This window comes from Myiozetetes cayanensis, unplaced genomic scaffold, assembly GCF_022539395.1.
Source record: "Myiozetetes cayanensis isolate MyiCay16 unplaced genomic scaffold, myiCay2020 scf2-11, whole genome shotgun sequence".
Taxonomy (NCBI): Eukaryota; Metazoa; Chordata; class Aves; order Passeriformes; family Tyrannidae; genus Myiozetetes; species Myiozetetes cayanensis.
In genome coordinates this window covers 104,107,581-104,132,297 of record NW_026087411.1, presented here as the reverse complement: position 1 = coordinate 104,132,297, position 24,717 = coordinate 104,107,581, and the positions used below count along the sequence as shown (strand labels likewise).

Below are 24,717 nucleotides of genomic sequence, written 5' to 3'. Positions count from 1 at the left end.
TCTCTATGCATATACTCCATGTAAACAGCATTTATTTCCCTTTATTGTTGATTCCCCATGGGCCTGAAATAGTGAGTTACAATCCTAAGGAATGCCAAGTAAATTTTTCCTTTGTTAAACTATGCTAAAAGAATTTGCTGCCTTTAACTGAAGTTTAATACTGTTTATAAGTGGAAATAATGACATTTATACTGCTAAGACAGACCCTATGGCTCTGCTCTATGTCTCCACAGGAATCATTCAAGTCTGAGGGGTGCCAACATCAGGACTGATACACCAGGTAAAGTACTCTTTAGTAGAGTACTTTAGTAGTAAAGTTGAGTAACAGTATGCGTGCAGAAAACTTTTCAGAAAAGTACTTTAAGAACAGTGTGCCCTTTACCTACCCCACCCCCACAGCAGGTATATTTTTATTATTTTAGATGAAGCACCCTGATAGAACCTATTTGGGCTGCCCAGGGCAGGTGATAAATGAAAATCTATTCAGGTTCATCAGGCTGATGCATCACATTGATTTATTCTTACAGGCAGTTTAACATAATTTTGTAGGAATATTTCCTGCAGAAGAAAGTTATATTACACCCCCTCACTTTAAACATCATTCTCATGAGTGTGAGAGGTTGCAAAGCAGTCAGCACAGTAAAAAGCTCTAAAGAAAAATTATAGTAATCCTTAGATTGAGTAAATTACATAAAGATGAGAAACCAAAACACTTTAAAATCTGTAATTACCCTTCTGTAATGAATCACAGGTTTAATTTAAGCAACAGTCACCTCCACTGATAAATGCTTTTATTTGCTGCCAGGAGCAGCTACAGCCTAAATAGAGAGGGCATCCTCCACAGGTTTTTTTCACACCTATTGTTGCTTCTAAAGTAGTGGCAGAAAACAAAATCAGGATGCATTGCATATGAAAAAATTTGAACATTTTCTGCTTTTCATGCTTGAACTGTACTTGTGAAACCAGACTAATTAGTAGCAATAACATTTTTTTCCTCCGCAGTTCTTAATATCTTATGTGGATGATGAAAATCAGAAATGAGATATAATCATAATATGAACCTGTCATAATTCTGGTACAGTATTTTAGCAAATCATCCATTAAAGCAGTCATCCCAATCTGATTTGGAAAACACATAAAAATCCCTCCAAAAACCACTCTGGCCCCCCAATTCTAAAGAAAGCTCTAAACCACAGAAATTCACACAGCGTGGGTGAAATTGTATCATCTCCACAACAAGAGAGCACATTCCCATACCCTGGGAGAGAACAAAAGTCAGGTAATTCACATGATGTTGGCATTTTTATTAATGAAAATTCATACTCTTGATTCCAGTGCTCAGTATTCAAAATTATCAGCACGGAAAAAAATGATACATAACCAATAACAATGTTTTCCCCAAAAAACCCCTCTACTCAGATCTCTTAATTTCTGACCACTGCATAAGAAATGCTCATGGCAGGAAGGTTGGAACTAGATGATACTTAAGGTCCCTTGCAACCCAAACCCCTTGTGTGATGCTATGTATCTCTTCATTTACACTCCCCAGGTGATAATACTGCTACTGTTACTCTTCTTCACAATACTACTCTTCTAGCTACCTTCTCACATCAGCTGAGTGCTTAGGAGTCTCCAAAAGACACACACCATCTTTAAAACTGAAAATAAGTTTCCAATATTTTGGATTTTTTTGCTCATTTCCACAACACATCTCATTTGGAAAATCAACTATAAAGAAATTTTCTCCGTCTACCCATAGAGGAAACTAAGAAACTACTATTTTGGCTAATTGTATTATCCATAGACTCCTATGTCTTCCTTAAATACATCTGGAATTTAGCTTCTGAACTTTATGAAATAAAACCTGACATTTTCATTCAGGCATAAATATTCTAAATTTCTACTATTAACAATATATCTTGGCACATGTGTGCTCCCTTCTGACTGGTGCATAGAAAAAGTTACAAATGCTTAAATGTAGACAAGGAGGCATTTCCTAATAAGCTGTTGAAAACAATTTTTTTGGTGTACGAATAAAGATTACTTCTCTAATAAAGAGGTGGGAAGAGCACCTTCAAAACTGTAATTGCACTCAAGTTCCTAATTTAAAAAAATTACATTATATTGTTCAGAGAATCTGCAATGTCATAATTAGATTTTCTGCAACTTAACTCTCACTCTATTATCAATTGTGTTAGACAGGACTTCAATCTTTAAGAAAATGTGCCCTAAACTACAAATGCTTAATTAAACAGTCATCAAATTTCCTTAAATAGAGTATATATACATGACTGCTACAAAACCAGAATTATCCTTATGGCTTATTCCACTCTTTGGAAGATGCGCACTCTCAAAGAACAGCTTATTATAGGTCATGGCACATATAAACTTAGCTACCCTGCAAGGTATATCTGCTGTGTGTCTCTGTGTGGTCCTTCAGAGGCTGTCAACACAAGCAGAATGGCAGGATTTGAAAAGCCATTTTAAAACTTGCAAAATTAGGTTAGTGACACAAAATGGAGAATTCCATTTGATAAGAGCTGCATTACTTAGTCTTATTAAGAGTATTCAAAACACTGCAGGTGCTATTTTAATAAAACTGTTTATATAAGCAAGAGTAATACAAAAATCCTCACAATTGGCTGGGAAAAAAAAGGCTTATTTCATAAATAAATCTCCCTGCTTCTTTATATGCTGCACCTTAATTCTTATGTATCAAGTTCAGAAAGCAACAGTGTCCTGAATAACTGGAACTTGCTACAATCAGCTTTATGGTACTTTTGTTAACAGTTTCAAACTTCAGCTCGAGTAACAGCACTTCTTATTCATCACCATGTCCACATAAAATTGATAGAGCATATTGCAGAAACTTCAAGAAAGAACTCTAAGAGCTGATGGTTCATAGTTAATTGTAATTTTATGGAAAACCTAATTGATTTTGATTCTTCTTTTTAGTCTTTCAGACAGGGGAAGGGGACTGTCTGCCCAGCTGTAAGTCAGAACAGCACTTCTCTCTTGCTGTGTGGGATCAGAACCCAACCTTTTAATTGGTTGCTCTGGACTTGGGGAACAATTAACTTCCCCTACAGAGGATGGTTTTGGACATCCCTGCAATGAGAAAGTATCATCAGCTTTCTTTAAATTGATTGTTGTCTTCTTCCCTTTAGTTATAAGGGCTGAATCACTGTTTGTCCTTTGGCTACTAACAGCACTACTCTTTTTCTTTGTAAAACTTTTTTTAAACTGATCAGGGTTCAGTTGCTTTTTCTGCTGCCCATAAATCAGGATTTTATTCACGTGCCCATCATCACTGTCTTCACTAGAAGAATGTCTGTTCTGACACACACTCTTTTTAGAAGCAGCTTTGCAATTATTTTCAATACATGCTTTTTTAACATGACAGCCAATTGCATCTGCTGGCTTTTGAGACATTGGAAGCATTTCACACCCAGGATGCAGTGTTTCTGTTGTTTGCCCACTGAGGGCTAGAGATGCTGAACCACTTATATTATGGTCTTTTAGCATCATTTCAGCCAAGATATCAGCTTTTCTGTACTGATCTTGACAGATGTGTACGCTGGATTCACTTGCACAGTCTTCTGATAGCACATTTTTACTTTCCTGAACTAGTTTATTTAACTGATATGAAGAAGAGACATAATTTCTATCAAGATTCAACATTTCTTTTGTTTGTTTAAAACATTTCAAAGACTCCCGCTGCATTACATCTTCAGACAAAGGCGGTGATGGAATGGAAGTCTTCCGAAGTATTCTCTCTCTTAAAGACCACTCCTGAATTTGTCCTGTAGCATCATCTGAAAACAAATCATCTGCACTATCAGAATGTTGATCAGACTGCACAACACTTGAATATTCTGAGCTATTTCTTGCTGTTTCATGACCTAGTGGATGCAAATGTTTTATGCATATAGTTAAGTCAGCTGCTGGATTTTGGTCATCACCTCCCTGGGCTGGTGAAGTGCTGAAGAAGGTTCCTTTCCCATCAACACTACTCAGTTGTAGATCAGCTGTTACAGAGGAAGAGGATGATATCCCTGAATGTTTGGTACGTTGTGAGGGCAACACAACTGAGTCAGCCAAAGCACTCTGTAAGTAGGATGATGCAGGCAGAGGAGGAGTAGCTGCTGTTGCTGGCACCCAAACAGTTGTTCTGCAGGAAGCTGCAGTTAACGCTGCATCTTTTGATTCATTACTTCTCTGCTGTCTCTGATATTTGGGAGGAGGTTTTGTATCTGATGTGGAGGGTTGCACAGAAAGAATTCCACAGGTAGATTTTAAACTAACTTGGGACAGCAGATTGCTAACTTCATCATAAGCACTTGATAATTCCTTTTCTTCTGGTCTGTCTTTCCCTTCTGAAACAAAACAAAACAAAAAGGGCATTTCAAATAACATACAAACCACAGTTAGGATTTCCTAGTGCTAAAGCATAAAATAGTAAGATTAAAGCACAATTCCAGCAAAGTATCATGCCCTCATCTTGACAAAACATGATATTGATCAGCAGTGGGAGAAATGTTTTTTGCTTTTGCTTTTTGTATTCTGGCAAGACCTATAAGTTCATAAGAAACAAACTTTTGCACTTACTTTTCTTCTTCTTCTTCTGAACTTCTGACTTTTCCACTTGATAAAGGGCAACAACATCAGGATACGCAGCCTGAAACAAAGACTCCTCTTCTACTGTGACTACAAATGATTCCAAAGGCTCATCTTCTGGATCAACATAGTGCTCTGAAAAATTAATGAATGTACTTTTGACATGTGTATACACACAAGTCAAAGCAGGGAATGAAAAACCAAAGAACAAAAGATTCGAGTACAAAGGTACATAAAAACATCAATACTACAATATCTGAGATTTACCTACAAATGAAGTCTTTCTCTTTCTGTCAGTCTCCTGGCACAAATGGGCTCACTGCAGATAGGAGTCTGGCAGCATAGAAAATGTTCTGGCTAGTAAACAGTCACAGCTTCAGGTACACAGTGAAATAAGGAATGGGATACTCAGTTCAGGTCTCATTAACATGTACCAGAAAAAGTAGCTGAAGACCAAGTCCCTTGCTTTCTGGGTAGATTTCTTTTTCTCTTAAGCATTGCTTTACTTTCAGGGTGTGTGAAATTTGATGCATGTTTTCTACTGTTTCCATAGAACAGTTTCCAATCTCACCACCATTTCATTGCCTCAGAGTGTTGTCTAACTCTTCTCTCTTTAAAGCATGTTTTTATCTTTTTCTGTGAACTGTTTCGTTCCATAATGTATAGAAACCAGACCTACCTGGTTTTTGCCATTCAATTTCAAAACAAGGTATTCCATTTTTAACACGTGTCTTGACAATCCTGTAAGAAGAGAAAGCCCATTTAATGACCTTGAACAGGAAATGAAAAATATCTAACCTATCTAAAAGTATTTCAATATTCTAATTTGGAATGATTCAGAGCACAACATTTTCCTGTTACAGTAAAATTACTACACCTTTAAAAAAGTAAACTACTCTGTATAAGCTACACAGTAAAATCCAGGGTATAGATTTGAGTACTAAAAATTTTTGGAGTTTTTTAATGCTAAGAAGAGCATTTACACAAAATAAAAAAGCTATTCTGTAGCACATAAACATAATGCAGACTCCTACATCAGTTTCGTATCTTCAGCTGACCTGCCTCAAAGGCAGGTCCTGCTTGACCAACCTGATCTCCTTCTGCTACAGGAGGGGATGAGGGAAGGCTGTGGATGTTGTCTGCCTACACTTTAGTAAAACCTCTGATGCTGTTTCCCACATCTTTGTCTTGGGGAAGCTGGATGCTCATGGCTGGGATGGGTGCACTGGGTAAAAAACTGGATGGATGGATGAATGGGCCCAGAGTGGTGGTGAATGGAGTTACATCCAGTCGGTGGCTGGTCACTAGTGGGGCTCCCCAGGACACACTATTGGGGCCAGCTGTGTTTGATATCTTTGTATCAGTGATCTGAACAAGGGGATTGAGAGCACCCTCAGTGAGTTTAGAGATGACACCAAGCTGAGTGCGAGTGTTGATCTGCTGGAGGGCAGGAAGGCTCTGCAGAGGGATCTGGACAGGTTGGATCCATGGTCCAAGGCCAACTGTATGAGGTTCAACAAAACCAAGTCCTGGGTTCTGTACTTTGGTTGGTGGCATCCTGGCTTGGATCAGCAATAGTGTGGCCAGCAGGACCAGGGCAGTGGTTGTCCCTCTGTGACACTGGTGAGGCTGCACCTCAAGTCCCATGTTCACTTCTGGGCTCCTCAGTACAAGAAAGACATTGAGGTGCTGGAGTGTGTCCAGAGAAGGGCACATGAGCTGATGAAGGGTCTGGAGCACAAGTCCTTTGAGAAGCGGCTGAGGCAGCTGGGGGTGTTTAGCCTGGAGAAAAGAGGCTCAGTGGGGACCTTGTCACTCCCTACAATTCCCAGAAAGAAGGCTGTAGGAAGGTGGGGGTCAGTCTCTTCTCCCAAATAACCACTCACAAGACACGAGGAAACATCCTCAAGTTGTCCCAGGGGAGGTTTATACTGGATATTAGGAAAAATTTCTTCACAGAAGGGGTGGTCAAGCATTGGAACAGACTACCTAGGGAAGTGGTTGAGTCACTATCCCTTCAATTTAAAACATTTGTAGGTGTGGCACTGAGGGACACAATTTAGTGTTGGACTTCTCAGTGTCAGGTCAATGGTTAGACCTGATGATCTTAGAGGCCTTTTCCAACCTAAACAATTCTATGATTTTAAGATACTAATGCCAGAGAAGGCTGTTGCCATAGACAGTAACTTTCTGAATGACCAGACAGGGTCATTTATATCTTTCGCATGAGAGCATGAGGGAGAATAGAACGTGAGCTGAGCAGGGACAGTCAGTCACTGAGATTTTTCTAAAAACATTATCTACACCCAAATTTAGTAGGTTCCTACATGTCACGCTGATCCTTCTGAACCATTACTGCATTTTTAAATATTTTGTTAACAAAAGAAATCTAGAGCACACATTATCTGTCTTTTGAACTTTTGAAACACTAGAAAGTATTATAAGCAGAGAATGTCAGTGAATTCATTCATCAAGGTAAATGCTGGTAATTTATCTTGCCAATCTGTTCAAAAAGCATCCTCCAACCAGTCTCTCCAATCTTTTGAAAGATAACACTGAATAAAACAGCTTCTCTGAAAAGCTTCTGCTTTCGCGATAGCACATTTTTACTTTCCTGTACTAGTTTATTTAAGTAATATGAAAAAGGACATAATTTCTATCAGGATTCAACATTTCTTTTGTTTGTTTAAAACATTTCAAAGACTCCCATTGCATTACATCTTCAGATAAAGGCAGTAATTAGTAATTTAAGACTAACACATCAACACAGCAGAGACACTATCACACTGCTACTGACTGTCCTCCTGTCCCCCAAAATTAATGTCTAAAAACCTTGACCAGCATCAAGGAACATACAAAAACTACTAACCTTCTTGTAATACAAGAATTAGGGGGGTAGGGGGAATTTTAATTTCATTTGGGAAATGAAACCATCAGATAAAGTTAAAATAAGTAAAAATTCCCTACACACAGTGAAGTTCAAACCTGCCAACAGACACTTTAGATTCTAGAAGTTTACTTAAGTTTAAGAAAAGATTAGATTATTAAAAAAATAAATTACACTGAGGGCTGATAGAGTAAGAAGATACTAATTCTGATTCAGAAAATCCCTGACTAACAGAAGCCTGGATGGTGGGAAAATATTCTGTGGGAAAATAATTACATGCTTATCTTGCTTTTTTCCCCTGCATGTCCATTTTTAGTCACAGGATACTTGGCCATTTTTATATTCCTAAATGCAGTGGTCCTGAGTGAAAAGCAGTAGTATAACAATTGGTGCACCTATCTAAATTTTTAGCTCTATTCAAAATGAGCACAGAGCTTGAAACAAAGATGGAAGAAAACCATATTTCCTTTTATCCGGGAGCAGAAGTCAACATATTAACTTTAAGAAATCAAGCTACATTACCTTATTGCCTGCAGTTGTTTCGAGTCAGTGTATCCAGATTTTCTCTGGATCATATCATAACGTGTCAACAGTGCTAACAGTTTCTTACAAGCATAATGTTTGGCCCATTCCATCTTCTCTGAAGCAAATATCTGTCAGTATAAAAAAACCAAACCAAACAAACCTTGAAACTTTCTTTATTCTGTTAGATATCATGCTTAGCCAGTTATGTAGTGGGAACACAGGACTAAATACTTTAAATATCTAGAGAGCTTTTATACATTAGTGTAATTCCCAGTGATATCTCACTGACAACAGTCATCCCTAACAGTGGCAGATTCTTCAGCTGTCGATGGCATGCCAAGGGAACAGTTGTGTAGTGGCAGCAGCGGGAATGAGACAGCTGTTAAACACCTTGTCAGATTAAGATCAGCTTTACAATTTTAGGCTTCCAAAACAGTGATGTACATTAAGATATTGTAGCAAGATTCTTTAATTCTTATTTCCAGTAAAATTACCAACATAGATCACAATTATCACAAATGCCTTCCTTAGTAATAAACAAAAAACCACAAAGCTGAATATCCAGTATTTTACTATATACCTGAAAGGACAATAAATTTGGCCTCTGACATTCCTTTATGTTGATCAATTTATTCTTGTTTACAAGAAATTCTTGGATAACCTTGAGATAAAACAAAAAAGAGACAGTTTAAGAGAGGGTAGAATATTGAAATTCCAATTAATTGATTTAAAAAAAGAATATTTAAATTATGTTTGTTACCTCAGAGAATGGAAAGCCCTCACAACTCTTAGCTTTTCTGCAGGTAAAACAAATGTGTTAAGAACTGAAGAGAACTGTGAAAGATGCAGAATCTAAATGATCACCCTGCACATGAATACAGGGAAAAGCAGTTCAATTTTCAAGACATTCCTACTTTCTGATGCTGTCCTCCACGGTGCTTGCTTGTTTCACTTGCTCTAACCGATGCCATTCGCAAGGGCAGTGTTTGGAGTCACTGGGTTTGCAGTATTTTATGCTTTCACAGAACTGACATCCACTGTGCTCATGCTCCTTGTACGATCCTATAGCAGCAGATACACAAAGTGAGGAGAAAAAGGGTTTCCAAAATTTCCAAGTACATGAAGCCACTATTACAAATATAAAGCTGAGAACACATATGAATCTGATGTGAATAGCAGTTGTAAGCAGATTGAGTGCACCAGGTGCATTTCTGTATCTACAGCAAAAACTGACAAATACAGGCAAGATTCCATTTTTTGAAGACTTTTTCCCTCAACTGTTTCAGACCTTATGCTGAAAAATATTACCTAAGTAATAGTTTACCTTACCTAAAACTATTATAGTAGTGTGTGACAACCTGTCAAACATATATAAGTTATATATCTGAAGGAAGATTTTCCTTCACCAAATGCTAGTTTCACTGATCAAAAATGCTTCCAAAAGGAGGTTTCTTAGGAAACAGGATCAAGGTTCCCTTGATGCAGGACAAATTCAAGCAACTGAAGAAATAGCTGCTGGGCACTATAGCATACTTTCTTTAATGAAAATGTTAAAAAGACAAACATCTGGGATCACACAAAAGCATTGTGATAATATTCCATCTGCCATCAACTAGTTTCACATTTGAAGAACAGAGGTCCCAAGCCTTAAAAGTATTTATAAAAAGGTAAATATATACAATGTCGAAAATGTGAAGATGGTCCAGAAGCTGAAAAGCATTTTTTAATGCTAGTAATTAAAAAAACCTCAAACCCTAGCCCAATCAAACAAACGAAAAAAAAGTCACCCCAAACCCAGAAGAAAAAAATAAACAATTTGGCTAAAAATAAAATTCAGCCCTTTTCATACTGACCTGGATGATGGCACTCTGAACAGTGAATTACCCTTTTAACAACCAAAGGTGGATTATCATCATACTGGAATTGTTCTTTCCACTGATCAAATCTAAAAGGATCAAGAAATATTTTTAACTTCCACACTTAAAACTCTGAAAAATACTCTTTATTCTTCTCTGGCATCTATCTAAGAAACACAGTTTTCCAATCTACAGGGGTAGAACAGGCTACTTTTATAGTATGTCATATAATTGCTGGATTTCTAGTACTGACACACACATTATGATAACAAACATAGAAAGCACTTGGTATCTCAAATCCTTGAATCCATAACCCATTAAAAATCAGAAAAAGTCTCTCATCAGTCCCTATGACTTTATTTCCAATTTACCAACATACAACTGCTAACTCAAAATTATGAGCCAGCTTATGTTTATTAAGAAGCTTTCCTAGTACAACACTCAATTCCTTTCACAAACACAAGGTAAGGAATGTGGAAATACCCTTCCTAAATTAAAGTACTACAGATGTTGTCTTGAAGCTGAAATACATATTATTCAGTCTTTGAATAAAATCAAAGTACTTACGTAAATTTCCATTTTACCTTTGCAGTAAGTTTTGACCTCGCAGAGTCTCAATTAACTTTAAAGCTTGTTCCTTCCCAACTCCTGGAACTCCCTATAGAGAAATTTGAAACATTATTTAATTTTGAACAAAATATTTATATTTTCACCAAAAACACCTTCATATCATTATGTAGACAAATTACAAAAGTGATCCCAAACGTTGAGAATAAATTGAGAAAAATATTTTTGACCACGTTCTAATGGCAGAGAAGGTGAGAGATTACAGCTGTACTGCCACTGTAACACACAAGTTGCATAAAATGCTCTAATGCTCAATAGCACCTCAGGTGCTCTCAACACAGAGAAAGAAGGAGAAAGCAACAATAAACTAAAAGAAGTTAGATTCAGAATAGATAACTGTGGGGTCTGGTTACACCAGGTGCTGCAAAGCATCCTGGGAGTTGTAGTTCTAAGTACTCTGTCACACATGCTCTGTTGAATGCTTGTATGGGATTGGCTTAAGAAGTTACCTGTGTGACGTGGCAGCATTTGAAACTGCTATATAAGCTGGGACTCCTTGAATAAACTCTCTCTCTCTTGTTACACATCACGTTGGTGTCGCTATGGTCCCCATGGGACTTATTACTTATTATATTAATAACTGCTACAGATAACATGGAAGAAGTTACAATGACAGTGGTGAAATATGGGCACACATTGCCCAGAGGTGGTGGATGCCCCATTCTGGAAACATTCAAGGTCAGATTGGACTTGGTCTAGTTGAAGATGTCCTTCTCACTGCAGGGGGTTAGACTAAATGAACTTCAGAGGTCCCTTTCTACGTAAACTATTGTATCATTCCATGCTTTAAAACACACATATTGCTTTATGGTTTCTCTTTCCATCCTTCCCCTATTTTGCCAAGAATCAGTACAGCCGAATATAAAGATTGTATTGAGTGTGCTTTCTACAGCACCATTACAAATAAATCTATGCTTCTCTTTATTCAGCTGTAATGGCAGAACTGAATACACTCAACCATATAAGACAAAACTACATTCCAAACCAAGTTCTCATTGGACTACAGACAGATATTCGGATAAGAGTCAGATATTCAGCTTCTGCAAGGAAACCATTATCTTCATACATTTTTAACAAAGTAAGTGCAATTATAGAGTGGTATTCTCATTTACCTGTTCTGCCAATCCCCATTCCTAATGTACTACTGTAATTCAGCTTTCCTCACAAGTTTCTGTCTTCATCTACTTTGCTGGGCTGCAAAAACTCAAAGGACCTATCTGACACCACACAACTGTGACACTTTGGGACTATATAAGAACATGGCATTCCAGGAGCTGCTTCATTACAATAACCACTAATTATCCACTTTTTCTCTCTCTCTGTCTTTATACAGTAGTAACAACAACAAACTATTTAAAGATTGCTATAACAGAAGCAAGATTTAAAAAAAAAATCCAACACAGACAAAAGTAATGAGAGGTTTGTGTTCTTTGAGCAGTATCAGTTGTTTAAAAGAACAGCTTTATCAAATAGGAACACAATGATTTAAGAAAAAGTAGATATCCACTGAAAGCCTGAATGGGAGCAACCATTGCCTAAAGTCCCTAAATGACAAATTGTATGAAAATAAAGTTTCATCCCACTTCTTTTCCCTTTCAAATAGCCATTACAACAGCTTCTGCTCAAAGTCTCAAAAAATATTTCAAGAGTTTACAGGAGAAAAAAAGAGATTAAAAAAAAAACAAGTGAAGTAGTACTGAGTGAGATTCTTCTCAGTTAATTTGGTAAACTTTCAAATAGATCACTTCTTCATAACTTATATATTTACAAACAATGGAACAGGGATACATCTAAACTGCATCCAGAACTGCCTCTTCTAATAAATACAGCTTAAAGCTATCACTACTGAGTCTTTTAAACAGCACAGACAATGCTATTTTTCTCTTTTTGCACAGGCTACTCTGCCAGGGATGTACTTGTATGTAACGTGTTACAATGGATCCTCACAAACAATGGAGTTCTCACACCTTGGCTCAATGCAATCAACATCTAAAATTTTGCCTTCATCTTCACCATAGAAAAGGTTTGGAATAATACAAAACCGTTTCAGAAAGATTGGTGTTCAGGAACCATTTTGATTATCTTGAACATTTCAAAAATAAAATTTACAGTGACTTACTAAGCATCTTCTTCAACTCGATCTCACTAATCGCACGTTGCATAAAGTTTTGTCAGCATGCATGTCTCCCTTGATACAGTTTATTGTTTTTCAAGACAGTATAAGCACCTAATAAAAAATAATTATATTGCTTACTTTTGGAAGATAATCACAACCCAGCAGAACAGCTAGCCCAATCAAAGACTCTCTGTCACAACCAAGTTTCTCCTTAATAGAGGACATTGTGTAACAGTCAAGATGTGGATCCTGCAAGAGGAATTTATTGTGTATTATTTCTGGTATATAACAGAAGGAACTACCCTGAGTCACATTCAGTTGTGATTCCCACTCTTATTCACTCACATGTGCAGAGAGCAGGTCTATCCCATAAGAGAGGTCTAATAGAAAAAAAAAAAACTGCAATCAAAATTTATAATGTAATGCATGGACACCATACAAATTACAAATTCTGGAACTTTAAGTTCTAAGTATGGGCATCAACTGTTGAAAGACAGTAAAATAAGCCAAGAGGTCCAGCATACAGCTGAATAACCATGTTACACGATGGGTGAACAATTGGCTCACGGGTCAGGCACAAAGAGTTACATCAGACTGGTGACCTGTCACTAGTGGGGTTCCACAGGGCTCCATCCTTGGCCCAGTTCTCTTCAACTTCTTCATTAATCACTTGGACTCAGGACTTGAAGGAATGCTAAGTAAGTTTGCTGACGACACTAAACTGAGAGGAGTTGTTGACACCTTTACAGACACAGAGGCCCTACAGAGAGACCTCGACAAATTAGGGAGATGGGCAATCACCAACCACATGAAGTTCAACAAGGGGAAGTGCTGGATTCTGCACCTGGGACAGGGAAGCGCTGGTTGTGTGTATAGACTGGGCAACAAGAGGCTGGAGAGCAGCACAGCGGAAAGGGACCTGAGGGTCCTGGTCAATGGCAAGTTAAATAAGTCAGCAGTGCCCTGACAGCCAGAAGGGCCAATCAAGTCCTGGGGAACATCAGGCAAAGCATCGCCAGCCAGTCAAGGGAGGGGATTGTCCCACTCTGCTCTGCACTGGGGTAGCCTCACCTTGAATATTGTGGTAGTTTTGCACACCACAATGTAAGAAAGACATTAAGCTGCTAGAGAGTGTCCAAAGGAGGGCAACAAGGACAGTGAAGGCTCTGGAGGGGAAGCCATATGAGGAGCAGCTGAGGTCACTTGGTCTGTTCAGCCTGGAGAAGATGAGACTGAGGGGAGACTTCGTTGCAGTTACAACTTCCTCGTGAGGGGAAGCAAAGGGTTAAGTACTGATCTCTGTAGTGACCAGTGATAGGACCTCAGGGAACGGTCTGAAATTGTGTCAGGGGAGGTTTAGGCTAGAGATCAGGAAAAGTTTTTTTCCCCCAGAGCATGGTTGGTTGGAGCTTTGAACCAGGCTCCCCAGGGAAGTGGTCACAGCACCCTAAGTCTGTCTAAGTTCAGGAAGCGTTAGGACAATGCTCTCAGGCTCATGGTGTGACTCTTGTGGTGTCCTGCACAGGACCAGGAGTTGGACTTGATGATCCTGATGGGTCCCTTCCAACTCAGTATATTCCATGATTCTGATTCAAGGTGTTTTTTCTGTTTACTACCTGTAGAAAAAGTGTGGCAAAACTAACATTATCGAGTACCAGTGACTGTGCAAATCATCTCAGGAATGGCAGTTTTTAAAATACATGTAAAAATTTCAATCTACTACTTGATTAAAAAAAGGAAAAAGTAATAAAAATGTTACCTAGCATATTAGATATGAACTCAAGAAACACTTGAAACTCTGAATGGTAAAGGGACTCAAATACAACATGAAAGCAAGATTAACATGAATCAAAACATAGGACACACCTCTTCCTCAAAAAAGACCAAAAAAATTCCCACACAACCCAACAACTGAAAGTAATACATTTTTCTGGAACAGATGTCTCTGACAGACAAACACTCACATAAATTACTTTTTTATGCTGACATATATGTAAACAAAGTACACCTGAAAGACTGAGCTTCCTTTCATTGTTGATGATAAATAACAAGGAAGTTAAATGAAAGAAAAGAACCAGGTCAAGGAAGATACTAAAACATGGTATCATCAAAGCAAAAATCCTTCCATCAACTTTAATTATCTTTTAAAGACGTTAATTGTTTGAAGTGCATTTTTTCTGTTCTATTGATTTTCTCACATTACTAAAGTATTTTCTCAACAAGTCTTTCTGATGAACATTACAAATTACAGAAATTTAGGGTTTTGTTTCACCATTTCTGGGAAATTGTATTCTTAACAAATGAACACTTCAGTTCAAGGTCATAAGTTATTTGGGTTTTTGTCACAACAATTGATTATGATACAGATGTACAATCTCTACCCTACTCATGTTGAATTAGGACTAGCAGTATTAATTGCAAGACGGAAGTGTGTGAATACTCATTAGACCCAGGAAGCTGACCACTCCCACATGGCCTAAAGCTAAATTCATAGGAAGCAATTACTTCACTCAAAAACTTCGCTGTAGAGGGGGGGGAAAAAAAGTTTGCTACTTAGCTCATCACAGGGCACTACAAACATAGACAGTATTACCCTAAGTGTTTCAGTAGTTTTGCTCTCATATTCAATACACAAATTGTCAGTGAATCAAACAAAACGATCCTCTCTTAAATGTATTATTTTAAACAAACCCAACTACTCAAGAGCAAATGCAATAATATCTAAGTAATTTTTTCAAGTCCCTTCTCTATTTACATTTCTGTAGAGTCTAGAGAGGGTAGGAACAGGATGAGGTAATTACCTTGGCATTCATAGCAAAGTTCCTATAAACTGTTTGAGCTCCGTATAAGAAAGCGTCTCCGTCATTGGTAATGCAGCCATCGACGTGTCCTTTTGCATTTAGGTAGGCACACATTGCCTCTGCTTCCCCAGCTGCTTGAACCCAAGGGACACCTAAACACTCCAGAAGTTCAAGACACTAAAAGAAAAAACCCAAGAGGAAGGAGAGATTGAATGATGAGTTATTACATTCACTTATTAGCGTGCATTTTCTCATAAGTGCACATAAAAGCTGCTACTGTTGCACTGCCTACAGAACAGTATATCAATAAAAGCACTACTTTAGCAAAAAATAGTTTACTGTAATTAACAGTGAAAATAAACATCCAATACAGAGCTAAGTATTAATTCCAGGACTTAAACACAGCAGGATTAATGGTCACTACTTCACAAAAATCTTTACACTTTAAATAAATATTTAGGATGTTTTCAAAAGAAGAGTTAAGAAAGGAATATTTATCTTTGTGAAGCAATTGTTTACTCAAGCACTGAACTAGACCAGGCATCTTCCAACAGGTGCCAGACTTCCTGAGAATATTGAACATGAAAGTACAATGCTGTTAGCCTTGTAAGACTGGACCATGGTATAAGACACACTGATATATATATTTCTTACAAATTTCAGAGAAAATAATTTTTTTAGAATTTAAGAATAAAACATGAATTGATATGTGCAATCTACTGAAGCCATGAGTGTCTACAAATTCTAGTTCATAAAATTTTGAATAGATAAAAATTGTTAATGGGGGAGATAAAAGGAAGTATCAATATTAACACTATAAAAGAACAATAAAGACAAATTTCTGTAACAAACGTTCAATTATGGCTGTTGCTCACTACCAGCATAACATGCACATATCAAATGAGGAAATTTTTTCTGACACTGTCGCTCTTCTACAACAATGAACATTTGCTGTAGTGCTTGACTTCAAAGGTGCATGTCCCCTCAAATCTCAAAATACTGTTTAAATTTGTTGTGTATAAAGCTGTGAGAGACTGAAATGTTAAGGGTTAATGACTCAAACAATCTGCTGCAAAAGCAGCAGGTGCTTTGCTGAAGCCACATTACACAACCCAACCGAAGGGGAGGAGGAGAGTTTTTGGGTGTGTGGTGGCAGAAACCTCTGATCTGCATAAGACAGAGGGGGTGTGCACCCACCACCAGAGGATGACCATGACAAACCAACCTTTGTTTAGCAACAAGTTGGATTTTGAGCCAGATGAGGGAGAAGGCCAACAAGAAACAGATCCTGTGAGGTGGGATAATGCTTTTTATCATATCAATTTCCTGCCTTACACAACTGGCTCAGGCGTAAAACTCCCCATCCCAGGAAGGAATGGGGACATTCACATTCACAGGTCAGCCTGAAGATATTTATCCCTTCTGACAGGACATAACTGGATCAGCTACACTGATGTGAGAGGCAGCTGTCGTGTCTTAGAAGGTGTCATAAATCACCAAAGACCCCAGAGGGCCCCCAGACTCATTTCTGGGGCCTTCCACCTGAGGACTGTGCACAATCCACAGTGCTGCAACATACAGTGTAAAACTTCCACCCCCCAGGGAAGGTACCTGGGCGTTGCCACCTGAACCTGAATGCACATGAACCCATTGAAATTTTTGTTGTGTGGGCTTCTCTCATCCCCAGCAGATCAAGACTGTGACCATCACTTCAAACAACGTACGTCTAAATTGCAAAAGTCAAGTCTCATCTCTGGATCCACAGATGGTGATACCTTTCCTCTCCACTATCTACGCTCATCCCTCACTTCTCTTTCCTCTCCTTATATATTTTGTTATTTTTATACTTTTATATTGTTATATTTCTATAGATAATAACCAAAGCAGCTACACACCTCCTTTCCATTGCAACCAAACTGTTCTAAAATAAATCTGCCGTATATATACACACACACACACACATATGTACACATACATGCACACCCTGGTCATTCAGTGTCCTTTCTCTCTAATCTGCCCCAAAAAATCATTAACGAGAACCTCAGTTACCTCAGTTTCAGGGGTAGGTGATGCTATTAATTATTTCAAGTTCCTGTATTTAATTTGGTTCTATCATATTAAAAATACTGAAACACAGCACTCAGTCACTCACCTCTTTTAACATGGCTTTAAATAAAGATCTCCCTGTTCTGGCAGCTCCAACTTTCTTTGAAGGTCCATAGCGCATCTCATTCCTCTTACTCATGGTGTCTGCTTTTAACTTGGGGGCCTCTCCTTCCATGACAAACACTAGTTGAATTCCCATTGATGTGAAGAAAGAGAACCGAAAAAATAGATTTCTGCAATAAAGCAAAGCTGTATTATTAGTGAAGCCTGATTTCTTCAAACATTTTCCTTATATCCCTTAGCCTACCTCAGGAACAATCTTCCACCTCTTATGATTCTCTTGCCCCTAAGATTAACAAACCTTTTGTCAACATCCCCATCTTTGGTTGAAGTTGTTATACCATGAAACTGTAACAGCTTGATAAAATTCCCAAGAAAATACAATGTAAGGACAAGTAAGATCCTTCTTGGATGTAAAGATGTAAGGAAATTTAAAAGGTTTAATAAAAACCCACTCAATATCCAAAATCTGCTTCCAAACACATATCCACATGGACTGTTTTATATGAAATATTAATCCTAAACTTATCAGTACAAGTGCATCAGATTCTGAAGTGACTGAATGCTGTGGTATTAGACAGACTCACAGATAGCATTGCCATGCTAATTTATTTCATATGCAAACCAGCATCACTGAGGGATGGAATTTTGCAAGGCATTAATAATAAATATTTGGTCTACGACAGTAAAATTAAGAGCAATAATATCAAACAGCATATACTTTTTCCAGTATCTCCAGGACCAATCTTTCAAAAGGAGCAGTTCAAACATTTATGTCTCTTTGACTGACATGGAGAGACCACTACTCTGGATTTAATTTTGTACAGGTGCTACGTGCAAAGAGGGTAAGCTGATCTTTTGAGGTTAGTTCTCTTTTCATAAATGACATAAAAATCAATTCTTACAATAAGTTACTCTAAACTACAAATTCTCAAAAAGATTTAATTTCCAACGGTCTGAAAACGTTTCCTTTTTTTTTAGTAGAAATCTGTTCAACCCTTTGTCTTGCTTTGGAAAGAGATGCATAAGATCTCTTGCATAAGAGATCTGGACTGATGTTTCCACTCCACTGCAGACAGGACATCCTATCACAGGGAAGTAATGACTTCAGTCATGCTTCAAGCTTTATAGTTAATTATCCATTTGGAGTCATAAGCATGTAATATATAAAGAAATTATTCTCAGAAGATGCTGATATTTCATATCACACCCAATTCAACAGAAGTCACAGGAGCATGTGACACCATCCAGTCAGTCAGTATTCTTGAGATAATCAATGTCGCTGATCAAAAATTGTATATATTTTCATTTTTGTCAGCACTGTTTGCAGAAAACAGTGCTGTGTAGTTATAAATGCTTAGATATGCTCATTCCTTGGGTCAGTCTAAATTAAAAAATATATTTTTTTCATGGTTGCTCAAATACCTGAAGAATGATTTAAACATATTTAATTCAGCATGGGGTCTAACTAGAATTCACTTCAAAGTCTTTACATATGTAACATAAGCAATAACTGAATCAAAATACCCAATCATACAAATTTCATAGGTAATGTTAAAATCTTTTGAATAAGTAACATACCTAAATTATACAGCTCCAAGAATTTTGGCTGCAACAATTTATATGGATACCATACCTGAGATGTGGCTTGGTAACTACTCCAATCATCTTTTTAACTGTCTGTGCTTCACAAACCCACAAACTTAAATCAACAGCAAGTGTTTTTCCTTTGAGACTGCTCAGGTTGACAGGCTGTCTCACAGGCTCAAGGATTTGCCACAGATTAGTCACTCCCATTGTTCTAGCTTCTTTGTTGTCAGAAGGAAGGTTTTAGCTGTGAAGACCAAAAGAAATAAAATACTTTCAGAATATAACATGAAATGTGTGTAACATAATAGGAATGTGAGGTTCGAAAAATAAATTTGTCATAATCAATTCTACTTTTATGAGCTGAAAATACTTGCAATCAAGCTTTCTAAGTGTGTAGTGACTCCAGTTCACAGATGGTTTATAACTAAACACCTTCTTTGGACTGAACATCTGCATTACTAATAAGGCTGAATATAAATAAAAACAAACTCAGTTGAGAGAAAGATAAAAATAAACTATTAAAACTATTCACTTCCAAGTCTCATGTGTCCTTTACCTATAAGCACAATTCAAGCTTTATTTAAAAAAAAGAAAATACATAGGATTCCTGAGGGAGTTACTTCCTGATTTAAAGGAGGATTCATATTAAATTTTTTCCATTCAAACAGAGGTAGCTTAACGCTACTTGAAGAATATTTTCAATCACAACAGAACTGACACTTTTCTTAGCATTCCAAGATGATGTAAGAAGGGTCAACACTCACAGATTCTGGCTTGGGAAATTCAAGTTGGAATTCAGGAAAAAGTGACAGAGGGTATTGCAGCAGTGGTTGCTCAGAGTCTGCAGAATCTCCACTCTTGGAGATTCTTAACATCCAGCTGGCATGCTGTCCTACTGCTTTAAACCAATACTGGTGGAATCAGCAGTGATTGTCACCAAAATTCGGGAATAAAACTCCTTAATATCAATGCAGTATTAAGATGCAGGCATCACTCTTATGGTACCAGATGCACCGGGGATAATTGCACACCTGGCTCAAGATAGTACAGCTATTTATTAGCAAGGAATATATGTATTCATCAGAAAAACGTTACATGTTTCTGAACAATTTGCTACTTCAGGTGGCCACAGAATCCCTACAATGGATTGGGATGATCTGGTTTGTTATAAAGCTCTTGGGGTTCCACCAACCGCCACCTCTTCTCAATTTGCAGCCCGTTGAGCTCCTGAGGTCCTATCCAGCAAATGTTTTGACACTTTTAACACCCTGAGTGCAGAAACACACCAGTGTGTTTTTGTGTTAATTTTTGTAATAAATCAAGGTGGGAGATATAGTTTATCAAACAGGATGTATCTATTGCTAAAAATACTAAGCTAAAATGTACACTAAACCTCAAGAGACTATGCAATAGTCTGTGCAATAGAGACAAGATTGCCAAATGTTCTTAGAGTTACAAGGACGATCCATATAAGGAGGCAATTGCTATCAAGAACAAAAAGGGCAAACAAGGGACACACGAGGAAGACGTCTTACTTCAGCCTCGACGACCACCAGAAGGCAGAAAAGACCCCTTAGTAACAGCCCAAGCATACGCAAGAGTACTACCGCTACATCAAGAAAACGGAACTAAGAAACCATAAAAAGGGACTTTTTCAATGTTTTAGCACGGCAGTTGGTGGGGCGGAGACCCCCCCTGTTCGCCCAGCGCTGCATTTCCTCATATTCCGCTTGCTATCTCTAAGCAATAAATAAATTTTAATTGGTACTCTGATCATTTGTGGTCAAAATTTATAACATTTTGGTATTGTATGACTGGCACTACTTTATAATGCGTGCCAGTTGAAAACAAACGCACATTAGGTAGTATATTTCTTTGTCTCTTATTTGACTTATTAGCCCCTTAGAAAACTAGCCCCACTATTCTCCATGCTATCCCATTACTGGATTTTCTTTTTTCACTATTCTGGTTTTCACCCTTTGCCAGTTCTAACCAAGGCCCCAAACACATACTCTGCTCTCCCTCCCAGCAATGCCAATCTATTCCTTCACTGTCTTATTGTACAAGGTTTGTCTCATGCTTATTTCTTTTCTGTCTTCTCCCTCAATATTACAAGATAAAAATCAAATAAAATCTGAGATGTTTTGTATTTCTTTCTTTCTGATTTTGACATTACTATAGATGCAGAAAAATGAAAATGCTCTTTGAATAGATCACGACTAAATGACCTACCATTGCTCGGAGATCTGCTTAAGACACGTGAGGAGCTGAACCACGTTTAATTCAGCAGTCTCTCACCTTTAACACCATCACAGTCTGTCAGAGCAGCAAGCCTGTCTTTGGAGGGTATATTGTTATACTCTAAATCTGTTTTAAAGCAAGGTAGCTAATCAATTCCAGGTTGCTTTTAAATCAAGTTGTCAGGTAAAGATTTACTTTCAACAGAAATCACACCTTTAATTCATTTCTTTAACTACTACAATTATTCAAACTGATTTTAGTTGTATGCATACAGAACAGTATGCATTGCTTTTGTTGTTATATCTCAAGCACTTAAATTAAAAGCACAAATTAAGCATGCAAATACTTGGTATAATTTCTTGAAGTCCACGATGATCACTTTCCCTGATGCACAAGGCAGGTATCCAAACCTTTCCAAAAGACAAGCATGATATTCAGCTTCAGTGTGAGAACACCTAGCACAGAAGGGAGATACCTTTCTGATATTGTCATTTGGTTTCTGCCAGTCTGCATCAATACAATTTCTTAAAAAACAACTGTGTTAGTCAATTTCTAAATACTGTTGTGGAATATCACATGGTACTTAATTGATGGGAAAGATATGCACTGAAAACACTTTACACTCCATAAGATTACAAATAATAAAGAAAAAAAGTATAAAAAACTGAAAACAAACAAGCAAAACCCAAAGGGCCCATTTTTTCACTGCAATAAGTATATTTATTTGAGGACTAAAGTTTTCCATATCCACACTTATATATCTAAGGGTGAGTTATGAAAGCCTGCAAGACCTACCAGTCTTTGCTTTCTTTAGAGTGCATTTTATAAAATAATTAATCTGGATCCTTTATACAAATAGCTCAACTACTTCCAATACAAATGATCCATCTACTCAGATTTGATTTAAGAGCTTTACTCATCACAAGCCACCAACCTCCTCATAGAGATGGCAACTCCCAAAGAAGGGAGACAGAATTTGATTTATTTTCATATATTTAGAAATCACTGAAAATCATTAACAGTAAATATAAAAAAAAACAAACAAAAAAACCCCCCAAAAACCAACAAACAAACAAACAAACAAACAAAAAAACCACACAAAAACCCAAAACATAAAACCCAAAAATAAGTCTCAATTTCTCATTAGGTCAGAATTTATTAAAACTACACAGCTTTTATGTTTTATAAACAATGTTTTATGACTGTATTCTGCTCTCCAAAGTTTTTTACACAGCCAGAAAAGCCAACTACTTAAAACTAACTACAAAAAGCATTTAACGCTGAAATCTAATTCATGCAGAATACTTTCACACATTACCAAGGTTAGTCGAAAAGATAGACAAGCGTATGATTTATGACACAGGGGAGGAGGAAAAGAAAGGAAAAACACGACGGAGGAAACACAAAAGTCCACAACACGTTTTTAACAACTCTCATCCCCTCTCTCTGCGCCACCCCAGCACAGCTCTGCCAATAAACCAGCGCACCTGAAGCACAGAAGCATTTATAGAGTCCTCCTCAAACTCCTACGGATTTTTCTCCCCTGACGGAGACAGAACCCAGCACCGCCCGCGACGAAGGACACCGAGCCGGGAGGGCTCCCCGCCCGCCGAGTTTGAAACTCCCGCCTCGCTGCGCCAGCGACGCCCGCGCACCAGGCCCGCGGGAACAGGCGTGCCCGAGCACCGCGCGAGACGCGGGGCGGGGCTGGGCTGGGCTGGGCTGGGCTGGGCTGGGCTGGGCTCAGCCTCCGTGGGGACCAGCAGAGACTCCCCCTTCCAGGACAGCCCCGGCGGGCCCGGCTTTGTCCCGCTCGGGAGGTGCGAGCGGAGCCCCCGCGGCGGCCCCGCCCCCCCCTCCGAAAATGGCGGGCGGGCTCACGGAAACGGCCCCCGCCGCGCCCGCAGCGCGCACGCGCCCCTCCCGCGGCGGCCCTTCCGCCTGTCCCGGCCCGGGTCCGCTCGGTTTGGCTCGTCCGGTGCCGCCCCGCGAGAGGATCCCGAGCCGCCCCGGGTAACGGCCCCGCCCGCGCGGCGCCGAGCAGGCGAGGGGAGGGGAGGCGAAGGGAGGAGAGAGAGGAGGAGCGGAGCGGGCGACCCGTGCGGGGAGAGGGTCCTGGCGGGCGGTGGCCGGGCGCACTCCTGCCCTCTGGACCGGCCCCGAGGGAGGGAGGGAGGGCGGGCGGCCGGGCAGCCATAGCGTAGCGGTGACGGCTGCTCCCCGCTCGTCCGGGTGCCCTCGGCACGGCGCCGGGGCGAGTGTCGCAGGTGGCTCTGCGGGACCAGTTGGGAGTCGGAGCTGCTGTTTGTCACCTGCTGCCGAGCGCGGCCTCCCCGCCAGGCGTGAGGGATCCCCCCCGGGTGTGACGGCTCCCCCCAGGCCGTCGGGGCTCCCCCCGGGCCGTCAGGACTCTCCCCGGGTGCCCGCCCGTGCCGGCGGGAAGCGGGTGAGGAGCGGGAGCGGCGCCGCCTGGGTGTTCCCTCCGCCACGGGACCCGTGTCCCTTCTCTGCGGGTGGGGGGAAACCTGCCTTGGTCGAGCGGGGTTGGGAAAAGCAACAGGTAATCGTGGGCTTGCGGGATTTCTGCCCCCTCTTTTGGCTCCCTACAGAGGTGGCAGAGCTGCCCTCTGTGCCGCAGTGCTGTTCTTCGCTCGTCAGTGCAAGAGGGGCTTGGAGCTCCTGGAGGGGGTCCAGTGGAGGGCAGCGAGGGTGACTGGGGGACTGGAGCATCTCTTAGGAGGAAAGGCTGAGGGAGTTGGGCCTGTTGAGCCTCGAGAAGAGACGATTGAGAGGCGACCTCATCAATGTGTATAAATATCTGGGGACGCGGGGGCGGTGCCAAGAGCACGTAGCCAGCTCTGCTCGGTGGTGCCCAAGGATAGGACAAGTGGTAATAGGCAGAAACTGATGCACGGGAAGTTTCGCTTTCATTACTGTGGAAGTGACTGAGCTTTGGAACAGATTGCCCAGAGAGGTTGTGAAATCTCTCTCGTACAGTCCTGTGCAATTTCCTCTAGGATGACCCTGCTTAAGCAGGGAGGTTGGACCAGATGACCTGCTTGTGGTCCCTTCCATCTTACCCCTTCTGTGATTCTGTGGGTCAGGCAGTGCTTTTCCGGTGTCTAATGGGATGGTATAGGCTTCTTATGCACTGACTGCAAGTACATTAAGAGAGGAGTCGTGAATGTCAAAGATGTGTAGTCTAACACGGGACACCGGTGCTGTTCATTTTTGAACAGCACCCCACTGCTGTTCGTGTTTTGGGACTTCTGACTTCAGCCCTCTGAGACA

General features: G+C 39.6%; 2 protein-coding genes across 6 annotated transcripts in view; one reads left to right on the top strand and one right to left on the bottom strand.

Annotated features, from left to right (window-relative positions):
* Positions 1 to 497: 497 nt before the first annotated feature.
* GEN1 (GEN1 Holliday junction 5' flap endonuclease) lies at positions 498 to 23,086 on the bottom strand. Of its 3 annotated transcripts, none has more exons than XM_050316589.1 (15): positions 22,914 to 23,086; positions 21,773 to 21,881; positions 19,232 to 19,429; positions 17,582 to 17,768; positions 15,430 to 15,606; positions 12,767 to 12,877; positions 10,470 to 10,543; positions 9,883 to 9,974; positions 8,944 to 9,091; positions 8,790 to 8,826; positions 8,610 to 8,690; positions 8,027 to 8,157; positions 5,297 to 5,358; positions 4,609 to 4,752; positions 498 to 4,376 (listed from the first exon to the last, which is right to left on the bottom strand). In XM_050316589.1, exons 3-15 carry the CDS (start codon positions 19,390 to 19,392, stop codon positions 2,929 to 2,931), a joined length of 2,853 nt encoding a protein of 950 aa, XP_050172546.1. In that variant the 5' UTR covers positions 19,393 to 19,429; positions 21,773 to 21,881; positions 22,914 to 23,086; the 3' UTR covers positions 498 to 2,928. The 3 variants fall into 3 exon arrangements, with proteins under 3 accessions (XP_050172546.1, XP_050172548.1, XP_050172547.1); XM_050316591.1 differs by having other exon boundaries at positions 21,773 to 21,836; XM_050316590.1 differs by lacking the exon at positions 21,773 to 21,881.
* A 206-nt stretch (positions 23,087 to 23,292) lies between these two features.
* SMC6 (structural maintenance of chromosomes 6) overlaps positions 23,293 to 24,717 on the top strand; it is a 42,026-nt gene continuing 40,601 nt past the window's right edge. The window contains exon 1 of one of the 3 annotated variants that reach the window (XM_050316585.1): positions 23,293 to 23,439. The gene's annotated coding sequence lies outside the window, so the exon portion shown is untranslated. Of the gene's footprint in view, positions 23,440 to 23,727; positions 23,873 to 23,967; positions 23,987 to 24,717 lie in introns of those variants that run through there. The other 2 variants (XM_050316587.1, XM_050316588.1) reach the window with 2 other exon arrangements.